Below are 22480 nucleotides of genomic sequence, written 5' to 3' on the forward strand. Positions count from 1 at the left end.
TTCATGTAAAACTGTCTCTTGATGTATGTATATTGTTCTCCTTTCTGTTTTGTTAGTATACAGCGCCATTGCTTTTTGTGTGTGGGTGTATACACATGTTAACACTGTTCACAACTGCGACAAATAAAGTATGCAATACAGTTCTTTTCACATAATGGATTGAATATTTTGTCGTTGTAGCAGACAAGACAAAAGCAAAGCATACCTTATATGTTTTCATTCTACAAAGAGTATAACTTTCCCCGAGTGAAACACTATAACTCAAAGTTATATTCTAATATAACTTTATTCAATGTCTTTGACTTCCCTCAGTTTCATGCATCATCTCTAGTAAGTTCATCTGCTTTCAGAGATTGCAGAGACAAAATGTAACCGACGCTGTCCACTAGCAATCTCTTGCTTACTCTTTTAGTACCTATTGACTATGCTTCCCCACGGGACAGAGATAAACACCAGGGTCGTTTTTTAACACGGAGAAAAGGTAAAAAAAATTGTCTCAGTCGTGAAGGACTGATCCTCCACCAAAAGAGAACAAGAAATGGAAGTGCAGCATCTGAAGAACAGATACTACACTTTGATCTTGACAAAAGGATGACTAATTTATAACTCGTTTCATTCTCTTACGTCACTAATCAAGTCATCTTTTAGTTTACTGTAGACTGTAATATTCATTCCCGAGTTTCAAAAATATTTATAATAATTTTCTGTTACTTTCTTTAACACTTTTTTGATTGTTCATCGATGTTGTATGTAAATAGATGAGCGAAGAGCTTTTTCATTTGTCTGTTATTCGTAAGGACGAATGCCTAACTGTTAAAGAGATATTAGGATTGTATCGGCTTTTATTAGCCATGCTTCAGTGGGCTTCTTACAAACAGATTGATTAAACGGCCACTATAGTTGCTAAGGAGTTATGATAGCTTCTTCAACCAGAAATTTCGTCGGGTATTCGTGACATTCAGATATATTCAAGATCTATTTCATCTCTCGTTTATTTTATATATTTTATTTCTTTATCCTTTTGTTCTAGCAAATATAGAGCATCCTAGCGGATGCCAAGCAATCACTTGCTATCTAATACATGCCGAGAATTCTTTTTAAGATTCTAATAATCCCATGATGCGCAATTGTTTGAATGCATCTGTAACTTGGTTGAAAGTGTATATTTACAAGTAGCTTTGGAACTTTACCTCGATATACATTCTCATAATTAAACGTGATTTCTCATATAATTTAGCATGAGTTAATATTTAATTTCATAAAGATTAAAATATACATTAGAAATTGTTGCTTTTATAACTTTGTTTTTTGCAGCAACTTGAATCAAAAGTAAACATTATTTGTATTTATAAACATATTGTAGCATATTATAAAATCGAAAATAAATAATATTTATATATTTCAGAGACATTGTTGTTTTAACAGAATTCTTCACTTTTACATATTGTAGCATACTCTGAAATATCAATAATATTTATATATTTCAGAGACATATTATGCCAATAGTAATTTAAAATTGATTCATCACTCATGAATTATTTCACTTTTGCTTTATTTAAGCTCAAAATTGTCATATGAACAAATGCAAACTCTTAGAATAAGGCTATGCACATATTTTGCAGAAAAAACAATTTCCAATTATGTGCTTTTTCATACGTATCGATAAACTTAATAAATAAGAACAAAAATAGAATCATGATTAAAAATATAGGTTTCCCCAGTCTGAGTTCTCATATTGGACTGTAAATTTGACTTTTAAAACAAAAATATAAGCATACTCAACACAACGTTGGTTTTCATTTTCTTTTTTCCTTTAAAGATTGTAATGCTGAGTATGGGGCAGCCAAACCAGCTGCAAACCTTCCTCGGCTTTTATTTAAAAGAGCCGAGAGCTCTCTTTAGTATCCTCGTTGTTCCTTTAAGTGCAATTGTCTAGATCTTTTTTGCGCTTGGTTCACTAGGAATATTTGTTAGGTAGGATTTCAGGTTCTTCATCATAAGCCGCGTGGCACCTATAATGATTAGTTTGATTGATATGTCCCTAAGATTCTGCAGTGTGAGTTTTCATATGTTTGAGTAAAGTTGATTTTTTAGAGCAAGAATATGCACACACCTCACAAGAATTTGGCTTTTCACCAGTGTGAGTTCTCATATGTGTCACTAAATTTGATTTTTCAGAAAAAGAATGTCCACACACCTCACAAGCATGTGGCTTTTCCCCAGTGTGAGTTCTCATATGTCTCTTTAACTTTGACTTTTCTGAAAAAGAATGCCCACACACTTCACATGTATGTGGCTTTTCCCCAACGTGAGTTCTCATATGTTTAAGTAAATTTGATTTTTCATAAAAAGAATGACCACACAGTTCACAAGTATGTGGCTTTTCCCCAGTGTGGGTTCTCATATGTGTCAGTAACTTGGATTTTTCAGAAAAGGAATGCCCACAAACTTTACAACAATGTGGTCTTTCTCCAGTGTGTACACTCATATGTCTCACTAAGTTTGATTTTGCTGAACAGCAATACCCACACACTTCACAAGAATGTGGTTTTTCCCCAGTGTGAGTTCTCATATGTCTCTTCAATTTCGATTTTTGTGAAAAAGAATACCCACATACTTCACAAACACGTGGCTTTTTCCCAGTATTACTTATCATATGTCTCTCTAATATTGATTTTTCAGAACAAGAATATCGACGCACTTCACAGGGTTGTTGCTTTTCGCCAGTATGAATTCTCAAATGCCTCACTAAATTTGATTTTCCAATAAAAGAATGCCCACACACTTCACAAACATGTGTTTTTTCTCCAGTGTGACTTCTGATATGATTCAATAAAGTTGATTTTTGTGTAAAAGCATGCCCACACACTTCACAAGCATATGGCTTTTCCCCAGTGTGAATTCTCATATGTGTCACTAACGATGATTTTTGGGAACAAGAATATCCACAAATATCACAAGAATGTGGCTTTTCCCCAGTGTGAGTTCGAATATGCTTCACTAAGTCTGATTTTTGAGAAAAAGAATATCCACAAATTTCACAAGAATGTGGCTTTTCCCCAGTGTGAGTTCGAATATGTTTCACTAAGTCTGATTTTTGAGAAAAAGAATATCCACAAATTTCACAAGAATGTGGCTTTTCCATTTTATAAATTTTATTTTGTAATTTTACCTCTCAAAAATTAAGTTCGCATATGTTTCACTAAACTTGACTTTGCAGACCAAGAATATCCAGGTACAGAATGCAATCTTTTCCGGTGTGAATTCTCACATGTATCGTTAAAATTTAATATTCAGAACGAGTTTCATATGTATCACTTTCTGTTTGGTCTCTCAGTCTTACTGAATTCCAGGACAAGAGTTTATCTAGTCTGGTGGAGTATCCAGCTTCGTGCTATTACTTGAGGTAACATCACTTGCAGAAGGTGCACCATTCCTCATAAAAGCCAATGTAAGTTAGACATAGTGAGGAGATCTTATTTGGGCAGTGAATACTATGTGATTTTGAATATTTGGTCAGGGTTTACTTCTATGGAAAAATATCCTCATGCAAGGTTGTTCTGATAAACCGTTGTACAGCGAGACCTTAGACACTCGAGGATAGTGTCTAGTAGGAATTCAAGTTCTCAAATGTCCCAGTAAACCCTATTTTGATGAGAAATACTCCCACACACATATCCTCATCGATCCCTTGAGTACAGTTGTCTGGATCTCTTTTGCATTTGGTTCCCCAGGAATATTAGTTAGGACTTCTGGTTCTTCTTCATATGACCTGTGGCAATTATAATAACTGGTATGATTGATATCGCCCTGATATTTTAGTTTCTTTTCATACCATACATGAGACCTTGATATTTAGTTTGTTTATCCCTTTCAGCTCTGTTAAGACCTCCATCATTAGGGACACTCACTTCAACCAAGGTTGTCTCTCTCTCTCTCTCCCCGTCTCTAATTCCATATAACTATGTCATGTTTGACAGTAGCATTTTTAAGGTAGCTGTCTGCAGCGATTATACGGTCATAATGTGTGATATATGTCATTTCCAACTGTTCTTTCGGGTTAATGTTACCAGGACTTGCTGGATGTTTATTATTTTACGGATGGTCCAGTGAATGGACTTTCCTGTTTTATTTTACTTCAGTAGAAGTTCTCAGAAATCAAGGGGCCCATGACCTGGGGCTAACACTTGAACTCTATATGAGATACATAGATATTCGAATGCTCCATTAAGGTTCTTTATCTCTCAAGCATTGAGTTAGTAAAGAAATTGAGAACATAATTTTCCTCTCACCAATTAATCATTTTTATATGTTGTAGTATATCTTTCATGTTGGTCTCATGGTCTTACTGGATTCAAAGACAAGAATTTATCTTGTCTAGTGGAGTATCCAGCTTCGTGCTATTACTTGAGGTAATATCACTTGGAGAAGGTGCACCATTCCTTGGAAAAGCTATGGGGTAGCGGTAGTGAGAAGATCTTATTTGGGCTGCGAATACTATGTGATTTTGAATATTTGATCAGGGTTTACTTCTATGGAAAAAGTATCCTCATGCCAGATTGTTCTGACAAACCCCTGTACAGAGAGACCTTAGACACTCGAGGACAGTGTCTAGTAGGCAGTGAATGGACTTCAGTGTGTGTTCTCAAATGTCCGAGTAAACAGTATTTTGATGAAAAAATACCCATACATACACACAAATCTTCCAATGGATGTCGCTGTAGTCCCTCAAATAAAGTAATAAATGTTTATAGGCTGAAGTTTAAAAACTGATACTCCATTGAAATTCAGTTATAGGGTTCAATCAGGAACATCTGCAAAAAATTGAAAAAATTCAATATTTTTAGTAATCGTATTCAAATATTTCAATTCAGTTTGTGTATTGTTGTCAGTATGAGTCAATATATAATAAAAATAGATTGAACTTGCAGTTTAATTTTCAATCTATATGAAACACATTGTATTGTTGTCAGTATAAATCAGTATATATATATATGTCGTTGACTACAAATATATATATATATATATATATATATATATATATAGAGAGAGAGACAGAGAGAGAGATTGAACTCACTATTTAATTTTCAATCCGTATGAAACACAAGAATTAACCAAATATTTTCTAACTTGACACACAGCTAATCGATCCAGGTGTTGCTTAAGATATAATCTAGTTGACATTATATTTAGAATTGTTTTTTATTTCATCACCACGAGAAGAAATACATTAATATTTATCTATACAATATTACAATGTATATATATATATATATATATATATATATATATATATATATATATATATATATATGTGCGTGTGTGTATGTATAAATACAAATGTTAATGTAACAATGATAGTAAATTATAATAAGTCAATCAAAAAGAATTCATACACGTTTTTTCTTCCTACAAACATATACATATAAGTGATATATGAAGATGCAAAATAATTAAAAAAATATAGAAACATTTTCTTAATATATGCTTAGTTGCCAAATTCTATACATTTTAATTTTTATTTACTTATACTTTTTCCATTATATATTTGTCAAGTTACTGTAAGATAGGGTGACTCTGATCAGCCGGGGTGACTTTGAGCCATTAAAATAAAATTAAAAAAATAAATAAATGTGTAAATAACTCTGCCGCAAATATTTGCTGCTGCGCCACTACACGTCTGTAAAATTATGAAATCGTATACGACCTGGAAATTATATTTAAAATTCAGAGATCATATATTACTTACTCATTATTTATTTTAAAGGATCAAAGTAACCAAGGTGGCCAGTGTCACCCCAGTTTACGGTAGCAATCATATTAGTCGATCTAAATTTTGTCTGAATGCTATTAGTCTCTCTTAGGCTTGTTTGCTGTAAGATATCCATTCATGAATGAATATAATGTCTTTTAGAAACTGCAGCTGTTTAACGTATCAGTGTGTTAATGTTTTACCTGCCTTTAAATATCAGCACCAAAAATTTTAATTTACAAATTATACACTGCATTAGCAAATAATTTTGGAACATTACAAACTTCTTTAAAAAGCGTATAATGTTTTATCTGTCTTTAAATATCATTACGAAAAAAAATTAGTTTACTACTTATAAAATACATTGGCAAATATTAAGGAAATATTACAAAACCTGCTTAAAAAGGTGTTTTCTTAACACTGCTAGAAAATTACTTTACACTGAAGGTATCCTAGACGCCTAGGTAGCTCATATTAGCAGATGCATTGTGTATCGGGTGAAACTACCTGTTATGTCCCTTGGATCGGTGGGAGTTGTCCCCCTTTGTTCAATGTTTATAATGTAAACTCTCGGACGTAAACGTGAATAAACGAGACTTGGTCAGTCGGCCATGTTGGTCTGAACGGTCACATATCCTTGTCCTGTTATTATTAATAGAAACCTGACAAAACATGGTGTCAGAACAAGGGATTTACTAACAAATGTGAGCAAAATACGTGGAAAGAGTTATACTAAATATCGAGCCTAAGAGCCGTTAAAAAAAATATGTGAAGTTCCATAATAACCCCCCAGTATGAATAGCCACGTGAGTCCACCAGAGCCCTTTCCATTCGACCAACCCGAGTCATGGGAAAAATGGATACAACGGTTCAATCATTACCGGACAGTGTCCAGCCTTGACAAAAAACCAAATGCTTATCAAGTGGATACCCTAATATATTGTATGGGTGATAAAGCCGAAGACATTTTCGCCACATTTAAACTTGCACCCGATGAAGCCCAGAACTTCAATATAGTGGTAGCAAAGTTCAATGACCATTTCAAGGGTGATACGAACGTAATTTATAAACAGGCCAGATTAAACCAAAGGTGTCAAGAGGAAGGTGAGTCCATTGATTCATTCATCACTAACCTCCACACACTAGCTAAAAACTGCAATTTTCGAGAGCTGCACGAGGAATTAATTCGTGATAGAATTGTAGTTGGGTGCACAGATCCTAAGCTATCACTAAGTCTGAAAATGATTCCGGACCTCACCTTGGATGGGGCCATCAGACGCGCACGACAGAGTGAAACAATAAAATCACAACAGCATCTCCTGCGGTCCCCAGAACATATCGTTGGTGAAGATCCAGCTGACAATAATATTGCAATCCACTACGTTAGTGACAGCCGAATTCGCAGACAAGGTCAGGGTAAACACATGACAAGACCCGGGCGAGAACTGCACTACGAAAATCAACAAAAAATGAGCGCACACAGCAGTATAGACCAGAGGCTGAGTGCCACCGCTGTGGTAACAAAACCCAACATCAGAGATGCACGTGTCCTGCCATCTCAGCCACCTGCCACAATTGTGGTAGGGTTGGCCACTATGCTCAGTGCTGCCACACAAGAAGGCTGCATGAAATTAAACCTAGCTCAGATGACTGTGAAAGCGATCAGAATGCGTACCTTGATGTTCTGACGATATCAGAGATCAGCATAAGTAAGCCTTGGCGAACCAATATCGCCATCAATGGAGTGCCACTGAAATTCAAGCTGGACTCTGGGGCGGATGTGACCACGATTCCAGAACACATATATAAGTTATGGAGAGACCTACCAGACCTCTCAGATACCCACAAAATTCTTCATGGTCCAAGACGTATTCCACTCAAAGTGACTGGAGTGGTCACTGCAACTGTCTCGCATGAAGATCTTTCAGCAGAACAGAGGATATTTATTATCTCCAATCTCGAGGAGCCACTGTTAGGAAGGCCAGCCATCAAAGCACTTAAGCTCGTAACTGTCCACCCAAACTTACATACCATCAGCAGCCAGAAACGCCCATTCGACCCAAAAATAGAAATGCCAGACTTATTCACAGGCCTAGGCACATTTGGAGAAGAATGTACCATACTCTTACATCCGGATGCGAGTCCATACTCAGTACCCACACCACGACGCGTACCACTACCCTTGATGGAGAAAACACGGGCTGAGCTCCAGAAAATGGAGAAACATGAGGTCATAAGCAAGGTTGACACACCCACCGAATGGTGTTCCCCCATGGTTGTAGTACCAAAAGCAAATGGAACGATTAGGATATGCGTAGATCTCACAAATCTCAATAAGTGCATAAAACGTGAACTCCACATGCTCCCCACGGTCGACCACCTTTTGGCTCAGTTAGGGGAAGTAAAAATCATGAGCAAGTTGGATGCCAATAGCGGGTATTGGCAGATTCCACTTTCATCAGAATCTCGTTCGCTGACGACCCTCATAACTCCATTCGGACGATACCAATTCAACCGCCTCCCGTTTGGTATTTCATCAGCGAGTGAGATCTACCAGAGACGCATGTCACAAGTACTAGAGACCGAAATTGGAGCCATATGTATGCAAGATGATGTTTTAGTATATGGAAAAAACCAACAAGAACATGATGCTCGGCTGAAGAGCACACTGAAAAAAATTCAGGCTGCTGGTATTACGCTCAATTCGGGAAAATGCGAAATATCCAAGTCGTCAGTAAAATGTTTGGACATATACTCAGTGCTGACGGCCTGCGACCTGATCCGGAAAGGCTCACTGGTATCTCGAAATTCCAAACACCAACGAAGATGACAGAAACCTGCCGGTTCTTAGGGATGGTGAATCAATTAGGAAAATTCATTCCAAACCTAGCAGACATGACTAAACCATTAAGGGATTTATTGAGTCATAAATATGCGTTTGTTTGGGACAATGCACAGCAGGATGCATTCTCCTCCATCAAGAAAGCATTGTGTTTAGCACCTGTGCTATGCCTGTACAATCCATCAAGTGAGACTGTGGTTTCTAGCGACGCTTCATCTAATGGGCTGGGAGCAGTATTATTACAATGACAGGATGACACAAAATTACATCCCATCGCCTACGCTTCACGAGCCATGTCAGAAACTGAAACTCGTTATGCACAGACAGAAAAGGAGGCCCTAGCCATAACATGGGCTTGTGAACGCTTTTCAGACTATCTTGTTGGACTACACTTCACAGTGGAGACAGATCACAAACCACTGGTGCCACTACTAGGTACTAAGGACCTCAGTGAACTTCCAGCAAGAATACAGAGGTTTCGAATACGTTTAATGAGGTATGCATACACAATTCGCTATGTCCCTAGTAAGGAACTATACACAGCTGATGCTCTGTCAAAAGCGGTATCTGACAACAGACCAACCAAACAAGACAAGGACCTCAAAGAGTTAGCAACAGCGTTCGTCCACACCATGATGGAATCTTTACCTGCCACAGAAAAACGTCTGAAAAAGCTGGAGGAAGCCACTAAAACTGATGAAATCAGCAACTGCATATTACAATATGTAAGAAATGGCTGGCCATCAAAGGATCATGTCCCAGCATCAATTAAACCCTATTGGGCCTACCGTGGCAGCATCACGTGTGAGAATGGATTACTGATGTATGGCACACGGATCATAATCCCATCGCTACTGAGACCGACTATTATTGCCAAAATCCACTCTGGTCATCAGGGAATTACCAGGTGCAGACAAATAGGTCGCCAGTCCGTATGGTAGCCAGGACTATCTGAACAAGTCAAAAGAACTGTAGAAAACTGTCCAAGATGCGCCGAGCTCAGACACCAACCGCCTGAACCCCTCATGACAACTGAGCTTCCAACAAGACCATGGCACACTGTAGCCGCCGATCTGTTTGAGTTGAAAAGCAGCAGCTATGTCATACTTGTCGACTACTTCTCTCGATATGCAGAAATCGCCATGCTTACATCAATGACTTCCAGCGCAATGATACAGAGTTTTAAAGCTATTTTTGCCAGGCATGGGGTACCTGTCATCCTAAGAACAGACCCAGGAAGCCAGTACACTTCGAAGGACTTTGCCAAGTTCGCAAATGACTGGGGTTTCCAGCACGTTACAAACAGTCCCCGCTATTCCAAAAGCAACGGAGCTGCAGAAGCCTGTGTGAAAACAATGAAGAGAATGTTAAAAAAGGCAAAAGACCCATATCTTTCTTTGCTTGCACACAGAGCGACACCAATTGACTGTGGGTTTAGCCCCAGCGAACTGTTAATGGGCCGACGTCTGAGGACAAACGTCCCGACTCACCCGGATCTACTAAATCCCAGTTGGCCCGATCTTGAGAATTTTAGACAGAGGGAAAGGAACCAGAAGGCTCAACAGCAACTCACACACCGCCTATCAAAAAAAGCTAAAGAGCTACAACCACTCGAAAATGGCACAGAAGCTCCAACCCCCCAAACCAGGAAGGCATCGTTGTTGGAATGGCAAATACACCACGTTCCTACATTCTACGGACCAAAGAAGAAGGGACAATAATCTGACGCAATCGACGACACATTGTACCCAAACCACCAGAAATGGTCGAGGCTCACACATCGGAGACCCATGAAGACAGTCATCTACCTAGGGAAGAAACAGTCAAAACAGCATGCCCCACTCTCACCTCTCAAGAGTATACAACAACCAGATCTGGGCGTCAGTCAAGACCACCTATTAAACTAGACCTATAATATATGTATATACAAATATATATATATATATATAAAAGTAAATAAATGAACTCTTTTTTTTAATAGATATATCAAGTGTGTGTGTGTGAGAGAGAGAGAGACCATATAGTAAAAGAACATTAAACATTATTAAATAAAATAAAAAAGGGAGATGTTATGTCCCTTGGATCGGTAGGAGGTGTCCCCCTTTGTTCAATGTTTATAATGTAAACTCTCGGACGTAAACGTGAATAAACGAGACTTGGTCAGTCGGCCATGTTGGTCTGAACAGTCACATATCCTTGTCCTGTTATTATTAATAGAAACCTGACATAACACTACCATAACTATCATCTTAGACAAAGTTTAAATAGAGTCTCAAATCTAATAGATTCTGCTACTACGTCCAAGCTCCACTGTGCCTCATCAATGTTGCCCCGCTATGCCTATTTTACAAGTAATTTAATCGAATGTGTTCTGATGAACTTAAAGTAATTGTACCCCTCGACGTATATGCTTCATAATAACCCGACAAGCAGAAAAAAGCACGCTCTTTCGTTGATGATATTTCGATATGTTGAAATGCCTTTTACATTAATAGTTGTCTTCCTCAACTTGTAAGACTTTGCAATTCGCTTCCTGCTTTCTGCTTTCCTGAAATGCAGTAGTTTTAAGTGTAATGTAAACAGATATCTCGCTACTCTCTTTTAGTCCCAAGTAGTAGTCCATTGCATTTAAGTTGTAATACGCTTTTTTCCGGGATAAAAAAGAATAAAAAAAACATCTTCAATGTTTTATCTCATCTGTTCACTCCTAATTATATTAATGTAAAAATATTTTAATTAAAATTAGCTAATTAGCGTGTTTAATGGCTGTTCTTAAAATATTAGACTAAATATTTAAATTACTATAAACAGATAATAAATATTTAACAGTAGCATTACACAATATCTTCATACTTTTGGTCCCAAATATTAACCCTTCATTTGGAGTAGCATTGTGACTTGTTTGGGGTTAAAAAAAATAGTAAACAAGTATGCATGGTTCCCACGTGAGTGTACAGTGTACAAGGCATAAAAATGATTAAGTTCAGCAATCCCCCCTCCATTCTGACCCAAGTTCCCAGAGGACGTCAAATCCTGGTGTAAATGAACAACCGGTGCAGTTTTAGGCCTTAACATATGTAAATTTGAGTTCGGCACAATGCAAAAAAAAAAAAGAAATGATTAAATCCATCATTTTCTCATCCATTTGGTCCCAAAAGTCCCCAAGTTCAACACCATGCAAAACTGCTAGACATACACAAAAAATTTTGAACAAATATGGTAAAATAGTTCCAAAAATGAAGTGCTTTTATTAGCCCGAAAAGAGACCCCAGGGCACACCCAAAAGTCATTGCGAAGTATAAACAAACCAAATTATATAGAAATCCGTTAGTTACAACTTTTCAGAAACTTTTCTAAAAATCCAAGTCATCAATTTTTTTTAATAAGCACAAAAGTATCAATTTGAGCCATTTTAACCCAAAAGGCATCCTTAGAGGGAGATAACCGGAGTTTTCCCGGAAAATCCATACTGTTACTGTTTTACTCATATCATGTTTAATGTTTGTGCAAAATTTCAAAAAATTTCAAGGCGTAGTTATTGAGAAATGTGCGGACGGACGAATGGACAAGGGTAAATTAAAAGGTCCACCTAACTTTTAATGGGGGAACGAAAATATCCGTTTTCACTTAATTCATCTGAATGTAAAAATTATTTGTAACTAAGGGCGTTTAACTTATCTTAAATATTTAAATATTAGAAAGACAAAATATTTTAATTACTCTGAAGAGATAATAAATATTAAAACAGCAATGGATTACTTTCACAGCAGCATTTTTCATATGTAATATATTGCTGGTTGGCAATCAGTGGGCGCTCAGCATGAATTTATTCTGAAAATAATACTACAAACTAAAAAATAACTTTGATATATTGCCTGGGCTGATTATTTCATTACAAACACACCAATCAATTAACTCACATTTCATCATTTTTCATAATTCTTGAATATGTTACTAATTTCGACAATCATTTTTTATAATTTTAACCCAAATTATCACCTACCCTTACTTAAATAATAACTTTCATATATTGTGTGGGCTGATTATTTCATTACAATCAAACCAATCAACTCACATTTCATTCTTTTTCATAATTCTTCGATATGTTACTAATTTTGGTAATCATTTTTCATAATTTATACTCACATCACCGCCCCCACCCTCCCTTACTAAAATAACTTTTATATATTGACTGGACTGATTATTTCATTACAAATACACCGAATCAATTAACTCACATTTCATCATTTTTCATAATTCTTGGATATATTACTAATTTCGACAATTATTTTTCATAATTTTAACCCACATTATAGCCCCCCCCCCATTAGTAAAATAATAACTTTGATAGATTGTCTGGGTTGATGATTTCGTTACAAACACACTAATCAATTGACTCACATTTCATCATTTTTCATAATTCTTGGATATGTTACTAATTTAAACAATCATTTTTTATATTTTTAACCCACATTATCACCAACCTTAATAAAATAATAACTTTCATGTATTGACTGGGTTGATTATTTTATTACAAACGCACCACATTTCATCATTTTTCGTAATTCTTGGGTATGTTACAAAATTCGACAATAATTTTTCATAATTTTAACTCACATCATCACCCCTCCCTAACTAAAATGATAATTTTGATATATTGTCTGGGCTGATTATTTCATTACAAACACACCAATCAACTCACATTTCATCATTTTTCATAATTCTTGGATATGGTACTAATTTCGACAATCATTTTTCATACCAACATTATCTTACTCTTACTAAAATAATACCTATGGTATATTGTCTGTGCTTATTATTTCATTACAAACAAACCAATCAATTAACTCACATTTCATCATTTTTCATAATTCTTGGATATGGTACTAATTCCGACGATTACTTTTTATAATTTTATCAATCCTGAGCGATGCTGAGCATTCTGCTAGTATATATTTGCACTTATCTAAATCCCAGGACTGACTTCATGTCCGCCACCCCACTGTTAAAAATATACATGAAATAAAGCAAAGTTTAAAACGTAAACTGTTTCAGCCATTTTGGGGACTGAATTTATGTCCCCAACCCAGTGTTAAAAATATACATGAAATAATGCAATGTCTAAATCATAAAGTGTTTCACTCATTTCTGGGACTGACTTCATATCCTTCACCCCACTGTTAAAAATATACATGAAATAAAGTAATGTTTAAATCATAAACTGTTTCAGTCATTTCTGGGACTGACTTCATATCCCCCACCCCACTGTTAAAAATATACATTAAATAAAGTAATGTCTAAAACGTAAATTGTTGCAGCCATTTCCGAGACTGACTTCATATCCCCACCCTACTGTTAAAAATATACTTGAAATAAAGTAATGTTTAAATCATAAACTGTTTCAGCATCCTTTCGAAATTAATGCATAAAAAACATTAACACGGTTAGAGATTAGGCAACCATTACTTCAACATGAAGTTCTGAATGTAGTATCAGTCTCCGAATTCCAGTGATTTTAATCCCCCCTTTTTTAGTCTCAGTTAATGAAGGAGAACTCCTTCATTACTAATACAATTTTTATTTTTGTCACTGACTAGAGTGCTTCTTTTGGGGAGCTGGTTTCCCCCCAAATTTAAAACCGACCTCATGTCTAATTCTGCCCTCGTGGGGAGGCAAGTAAACAAACAAAAAAAATCAGAAGGGACATTTTCCAGGGTATCTTATAATTAATCAGAAGGGGCATTTCCAGGGCATTTTATAATTAATCAGAGACATTTCCAGGGTATTTTGTAACTACATCAGAAATTACTATTCTCAGTTACTTTTGTAATATTAAAACTTTGTTACATTAAATATAGCACCTATTTACAATGCCTCCCCATGGGACGGATTTAAACATTAGGGTCGTTTTTTAACGTGGCGAAAGGGAACACAAAAATTGTCTCAATCAAGAAGGGTTTCTACTCTACTGAGAGAGAAGAAGAAATTGAAATGTAGCATCTGAAGAACAGATACTACACCTTGATCTTGGCCAAAAGGGGCAAGAAGAACAAATCACTTTTATTAGTTTTGCCTAAAAAGCGACACCAATTTTTTTTTTTTTTTTGGAGTTGGAATATTCGACTTTCCTTTTAAGGGGTGACAAGGTTTATTTCCTTTATTAGGGATTCACATCATCATAACGGTCAAACCGAATACAGATAATAATATGTAGATTAGCAGGACAATTTATTTTAATTATAAATAATAAACAGTGATAAATTTACTTATCTTAATTAGCAAGACAAATCATTTAAATGGATCGATATCGGATGGTTGGTTATTTACAGAGCTATTCTCTAACGCATCTACTTTAATTTGGCAGGAACAATTTCGACAACTCGGTCTATTGTGCCCTCTTTACTCTTGTTTAGGTGTTGAATCAGTACTATTTCAGTATGTGCATTGCATTAGGCATGGTTACCTAAAAATTTTCAGCTACCACTATTTTGTGTGTGGTTTATAAGGCTTCAAACGTATCTAATTATTCAATTAAAAGTGGAGCACCAGTTATTCAGGGTAGATACCAGTGCCTTGGCTAGAGGTAGTGTCCAGAGGTGTCACTGCCATATTGGAAGATGGTTTCAGAGACACTCTTATTATTCTGAAACCCCGTATTTTCATTAGTATATTCATCAGTTTGCCATTAATTTTGAGGTTATGCCACCGGGAATTGTATGTGCTTCAAATATCATGTCTTGTGAAAATGCTTTAATATGTTGGAAGTAAATTCGTGACATCAGTTTTATGGATTTTTAAGAGTTAATTTTTAAAAAATAGTAAAAACTTTATAGCAAGGTTAAATATAAATGATATTTTTCGTGAACAATTTGCTGGTTGGAATTTTACACATCTACGTTATTTGCTTTCCTATATTCCTGCATATCTAATTGTGTTTATAAGATTTGCACTTATTGGCCGAACAAAACATATTTCTTTTTAAGCTTTGTGTTTAAAAGGAAATGTGCGGTATGTGTAATTCTTTTATATATAAGTAAACATTTAGAGAGAGAGAGAGAGAGAAAGAGAGAGAGAGGGGGTGATAGAGTACATTGTCATTGATGAATCATTGCAAACTAAAGTTAATTAAAAATACAAAAATGTATTTTGTCAACCATAATTTAATCCCTACACAAAGTAATTCCATACAGTTATATTTTATTACATTTATACATTTTAGATTAAAATATAACCCTTGTGATTTTAAGAGAAAGATTATTATTATTATTATTATTATTATTATTATTATTATTATTATTAGAACAATTAATATAGATTTTTGTCAAATGTAACGATTGTAATTGATATTTTAGTCAAATGTAACGATTGCAATTGATATTTTTGTAAAATGTAACGATCGGAATTGATATTTTCGTCAGATGTAACGATTGTAATTGATATTTTGTAAAATGTAACGATTGTAATTGATATTTTTGTAAAATGTAACGATTGTAATTGATATTTTTATCAGATATAACGATTGCAATTGATATTTTTGTCAAATGTAACGATTGCAATTGATATTTTTGTCAGATGTGACGATTGTAATTGATATTTTTGTCAAATGTAACGATTTTAATTGATATTTTTGTCAAATGTAACGATTGTTATTGATATTTTTGTCAAATATAACGATTGTAATTGATATTTATGTCAAATGTAATGATTGTAATTGATATTTATGTCAAATGTAACGATTGTAGTTGATATTTTTGTCATGGTGACACTTTTTGCAAAGTTTTGTATTCTATTTTTTATGCTACTTTTTGTTAAATAAATATACAGAATAGTTAATATAAACGACCTAATCCCAGTACAAAAATTAAAAAAATAGAAGCAAAAACCGATATGAGCCCACCTCCCTCCTATTTCAATAACAATTTTAATGATTACAGGTATCATAGATGCTAACAGATTATGAAGTGCGTGCTCTTTTTATGTTAAATTTATACAGGAAAAGTGATTCCCCACTCTAAAATCTTAATTATGTATTTATTTTTTATTATTCCTTCTGCAGATATTTGTAAGATTGTTGGAATGTACTTGCTAAAATAAAGTCATGATTAGCGGGTGAACTTATCGTGGTGACGGTTTGGTCTTTGCATGAGTTGTAAAACCAACTCCTCTAATATTGTGTTACAAAAGGACCATCAAATGAAAGGAAAACAAAACCCTTCTATAGATAACAACATAGGCATTTATTTAATTGACCTACACCACGTGTTTAGGTTGCTAAATGTTAATATAGAATCACAGTGAAGAAGGTAATAATGAGGTAAGATGGTTTACCGCTGAGAGTATTTTCTTGAGCAGTGTGTCTTCAGGTGGAGATAGCTGTGCTTCACGTAGACTGAGGTGTGAGAGAAGACGTCTTTTTAACTTTTATTCCTACACGCTCTTTATCTTTTGTTTTCTAAACAGGTTGTTCATTAGGTGTGTCAGAAACCGACATTAAAAGTGCGTGAAAAAATTGAATAATTCGACCTCCTATCTTTCCAAACTTATAACTACTTGAAAAATATAATTTAAACCCTAATTTTTTTTTCAATTAAAGGAGCAAAGACCAATTTTTTTACAAAAATAACATGTTTAATAGCAAATTATGCAATATTTGTGCTTTTAAATCGGTTTTTATTTAAAAAAATTAAAGAAAATCAATGAATTTCAACTTGCTTCAATAAATATATGCATATATAAATTCCAAAAAATCACTTACCTATTAAAAAAATGCTATTCAATGGGTACTTCCATTCTTCATTGTGAAGAATTTATCCATATTTATATTTTAAATTCCATGTATTTTTGAAATAAAAGAATTTTTTAAACAACTATTTGAAAAAGCTGCCATTACATAAGCATTGTTACATTCTTAGTGAAACGCCGGAAGTGGTGCTTGTCCTTGTTTTGAACTACGGATGAACGTTACCTGTCTAGCCTGGTGCGTGAAGAAATATGCGTCACCATAGGTGAAAACTAGTCACATTTTACTTATAAGTTGTTGCCTTTTAAAAAAATCAGTCGAGGAATATTATTTTTTTCTTTTCTCAAAGAAATACATGAGCCTTTGATTTAATACATTTTATTTCTTCTTTATGGAGTGAATTGTTTTAAATATCTAAAAAAAAATACATTGGATGAAATAGAAATAATTGTTGTAATTAAACGAAACTTTTTGTGCAGCATAAGAATATTGTAAGATTTCACTAAAAAAACAATGTGGTTTTTAAAAAAGGTTTTAAACTTTGGACTTTACAGGTAAATTTGCAAATAACTATTCTTTTTTTGTTTTAAATTAGCTTATTTTATTTAGTGATCTTTTATCTTCAATTTGTGATATATAAATTTGAGGTGAGAAAATTAATTATTTTCATTTTAATAGACATTTCAAAATGGGGGTGAATTAAAAAAAACCCTTGTCTAAAATATTATATTAAGTTTATTGGCAAGAACATAATATTTCACATTGACACTGAAGATATCGCAAAAATTGAACTAATAGAAAAACTTTGATAGATTTGTAAAGTTAAAAAATTAAAAAAAATTTCACTTGTAAAATTCAATTGATTTCATTACGTAAAAAAATGGCTACATGAAGGCGCGCAGGCACTTTGTAAACACTGTTGTTTAAAAAAAATAAAAAATATTTCTATTATTTTTTAAACAACTTTAATAGTTTATTTTGGAAGTATATTCCATAAAGAAAATAAACAACCCATTTTAAAAAGAGAAATTACGAGTTTTTTTTTAATATTTTATTCGCAGTTTTGTGTTAGGGGTGTCAAAAATCCCCCCCCCCCCAAAAAAAAATTCTGCCACACCTAGTTGTTCATATACGGCTCTCTGGGGTTCGTCCAATTTCATCCTTTTTTTCAGGGCTCCTCTGGCAGCGGTGGCAGTTGGCCATCCTGTTTCCTTTTCTCAAAAACAGGGGCCAATAAAGCAAAACTTCCTTTTTCCAATCAGAAGCCCCACGTTTTTCTGGTGCACATGACACGCCCCTTCTCCCCTTTCCGACCATGGGTATCCACCTGTTTGCAGCCAGCACTCACTAGTCCCCACAATCTAGGCTGGATTAGATTGTAAAAATGTACAAATATTTTTTCTACATTAAGTATTATATATCTGCTCATTGTATATAAACTTTAACAGAAAATTAAAAATGCCGTATCTAACTTGAATAATTCAACTTACTATCTTTCGAAGCTTATTACTACTTGAAAAATGTAATTAACGCCCTAATTTTTTTTCACTTAAAGGAGCAAAGACCAAATTTTAAAAAAATAACAGGTTTAATAGCAAGTTATGCGATATTTATTTTTTTAAATCGGTTTCCTTTACAAAACATTTAAATAAAATCAACGAAATTTTACTTACTTCGATTATAAAAAATATATATAAATTCCAAAAAATCACTTACCTATAAAAACTACTATTCAATGAGTACTTCCATTGTTCATTGTTAAGAATTTAACCATATTTATGCTTATATTCCACGTCCTTTTTAAATGAAATACTTTTTTAAACAAGGATTAAAAAAAACGCGAACTCAGATTTTTTTAACTGTTCAGATAAAGGGAGACAGACGTCTGATTTTATTTGCCTTTATCTTCTAGTGGCTTCAAAGGGACATAATTAATATCTCTTTCTATTGCATACTGTAAACCAAAATTAGTATTTTGGGGCCTCCGTAGCTAAAAAAAATGAACAAATTCACTTATAAGTTTTTGCCTTTATAAAAAAAAACAGTCGACCGATTTTTTTTATTCTCTTAAAGAAATACATGAATTTTTGATTCAGTATATTTTAATTATTGTTTATCGAGTGAATTCTTTTTAATATCTAAAAAAAGAAAACATTGAATGAAATAGAAAAAAATTGTCGTCGGAATCAAATATGTATTTGACAATCTAAGCATAACATATGCTTCCACTTAAAAAAAAATCAAAGAGTTTTTTTTTAACAAAAGGGTTTTACACTTTGGACTTTACAGGTAAATTTCAAAAAAACACTTTTTTTTGTTTTAAATTAGCTTATTTAATTTATTGATCTTTTATCTTTAATTTGCGATATATAAAACTTTGGTACATAAATTAATTATTTAAATTAAAAAATATATATATATATTCGGTTCATTGAAAAGAGCATAAAATTTCACATTGAACCTGAAAATATCGTAAAAATTGAACCAATTGAAAAATTTTGATAGATTTTTAAAGTTTAAAAATTGAAAAAAATTCACTCGTAAAATTCAATAATTTAATCACGTAAAAAATGGCTGTATGAAGGCGCGCCGGCACTTTGTAAACATTGTTTTTTAAAAAATAAAAGATTATATTTCTATTATTTTTTAAACAAGTTTAATAGTTTATTTCGGAAGTATAATCCATAGAGACAATAAATAACCCACTTTAAAAAGAGAAATTACGAGTTTTTTTTATATTTTATTCGCAGTTTTGTGTTAGGGGTGTCAAAAATTCTCCCCAAAATTCTGATATACCTAGAGATGCATATATTTAGATTCACATCTGTTATAAAACATGGCAGAATCAATATTTTTTTTATTGCATTGCAATAGAAATAAAGTATTTTTTATCGCATTGCAATAAAAATAAAGGCAGGATTGGAGTTTAGGTGGCAATTAACCTCGAACCCAAAACAATCCAAACCAAAGCGAAAGGGGCACAAATATCGAGTCACCGGTTTGTATCCCTGGAAACAGTGACTATTTTTATTTACATTGTAAACATATAGAAATAGAAAGTTTTATAATTTAAATTTTTTTTTAAATAATACGAACAAAGTTGTTCTGGTACTTTTGCAGAATTGTTTTGCAACTATTCTGTACTTTCACCTAACAATTTAATTTTCTTTTCTTTTTTTTTTTAAAAACCCCTTTTTTTTTTTTTTTTTTTTACAAAAACAATTGAAAAAGAGAAATTGATACGCGTGTAGGGTTAATTTTAATATAAATGTTCCATTAATTATTCACGGGGTCAATTATTCGACTTTTTTATTATTAAATTGTTACGCATTTTTTTTTCTTTTTTACTATAAGAAAATCTTTCCTACCTTCAATGGCCTCGGGTTTTGGGAGATGGATGCGAAAGCGTCTTTCCCTTTGTGATTGTTTTTTATACTAATGGATAAATCATGTGACCCTAGACTTTCTTATAAAATTGTATGGGTTGACTAGCTTGTATATTTTTTTTTCACCCCCCCCATCTTTACAATCGGTTCACACCGTGTCTGTAGTTGTTCCTTTTCTTCTTTTTCCTTTTCTTTTTTTCTTCTTCTCTTATTTACAATTGGAACACCGTCTTGGTAGTTCCTTTGTTTTTTCTTTTCTCAATCAATTATTGTATTGATAAAGAATTATTAAGGGACCACAAGGACTAATACCTGAGGTCGCAACCGACGGCATCTGTTGCAAGAGGTAAGATGTTGATTTTCTCTTTCTCTCTCAACCAGTTGTCATTGATGTGTCAGGATACATTTCTTAGCCTCAGACCTTGGTCCTTGATTATACCTTTTTTTATAGCATCCTATTAAGAAATCGCTATATTACAAAACCCATTTTTTTTTCTACAAAAACAAATGAAAAGAGAAATTGATACACGTGTAGGGTTAATATAAATATAAATGTTCCATTAATTATTCACGGGGTCAATTATTCGACTTTTTTATTATTAAATTGTTAGGCACGGATTTTTTTTTTTTTAATAATTAAATTTTTTCATATTAATGCAATTATTGTATCGCAATATTTTTTTAATTCAATTTAAGCGATATTTTGTTTTAGTAAATTGTTAGGTGAAATCACGTGATTAATTATATAAGTCGAATAATTGACCACGTGATTAATTAATCGACCATTTATATTAAAATTAATCCTACACGCGTATCAATTTTTCAGTTTCTTTTTTTTTTCAATTGTTTTTGTAACAAAAAATGGATTTCGTAAAAAAAAAGAAAGAAAATTAAATTGTTAGGTGAAAGTACAGAATAGTTGCAAAACTATTCTACAAAAGTACTAAAACAATTCTGTTCGTATTATTTAAAAAAAAATTATCATAAAAAGTTCTATATGTTTAAAATATAAATAAAAATGGGCACTGTTTCCAGGGATACAAACCGGTGATTCGATATTTGTGTCGCTTTCGCTTTGGTTTGGGTTGTTTTGGGTTCGAGGTTAATCGCCACCTAAACTCCAATCCTGCCAAAATAAATTTATTTTCATTTTTAAGATTATTTTAAAAGTTAATAAATTAAAAGTGTAAACAACAAAATTTTAAAAAGGTAGAAAATAACTTACCTGTCATTCCAGGAATTCAATATGGAAAAAAAAAGAAAAGAAAAAAGAACCGGATTAAATCGTTTTTTCTTTTGTGTTCAAAACAGAAAATTTGTTTTGTAAATTGATACACATTTTGTTTTGTGTGTACAATCCATTAAGAAATAAAATATATGAAAATTTAAAAGAATCAAAATTCAAAGATGAAAAGACACGATTAACCGCGAAACTATTTTTCAACTTCTAAAGAACAATGACTTAAAATCATCGTCACACGGTGTAATCATTATTTTGTTCCTCGTGTGAAAATGTTCGTTAGGTTAGTTAAGTATTTGGATTAGTTTTTCTCTGAAGATTTGATTATATTGTCAATGCTTAAGCTTGTTAGGATTCCTTTAATAAATTTCTTTTTGTATGTCGAATTCATAAAAAAATAGAATATATGAAGATATAAAAAGTAGGTTAAGACTGGACATTTCATTATTAGTTGGAATCGTTGTTGAACTCCTGTTAACATCTAAGATGAGAAAGTTTAATCAAATCAAATAATCCTCAT

General features: G+C 33.4%; 1 protein-coding gene across 1 annotated transcript; it reads right to left on the minus strand.

Moving 5' to 3' along the window:
- Positions 1 to 510: 510 nt before the first annotated feature.
- LOC145239950 (uncharacterized) lies at positions 511 to 22182 on the minus strand. The gene is made up of 2 exons (XM_080103540.1): positions 21946 to 22182; positions 511 to 4814 (listed from the first exon to the last, which is right to left on the minus strand). Exon 2 carries the CDS (start codon positions 3143 to 3145, stop codon positions 2042 to 2044), a length of 1104 nt encoding a protein of 367 aa, XP_079959666.1. The 5' UTR covers positions 3146 to 4814; positions 21946 to 22182; the 3' UTR covers positions 511 to 2041.
- Between the last annotated feature and the right edge of the window lie 298 nt (positions 22183 to 22480).

Source organism: Euprymna scolopes, chromosome 19 (genome assembly GCF_053919585.1).
Source record: "Euprymna scolopes isolate OS-2025 chromosome 19, ASM5391958v1, whole genome shotgun sequence".
Lineage (NCBI taxonomy): Eukaryota > Metazoa > Mollusca > Cephalopoda > Sepiida > Sepiolidae > Euprymna > Euprymna scolopes.

What these genes read in the sequence shown, in the direction of transcription:
- LOC145239950 (XM_080103540.1), bottom strand. Translation starts at nt 3,145, where the DNA reads ATGGAAAAGCCACATTCTTGTGAAATTTGTGGATATTCTTTTTCTCAA.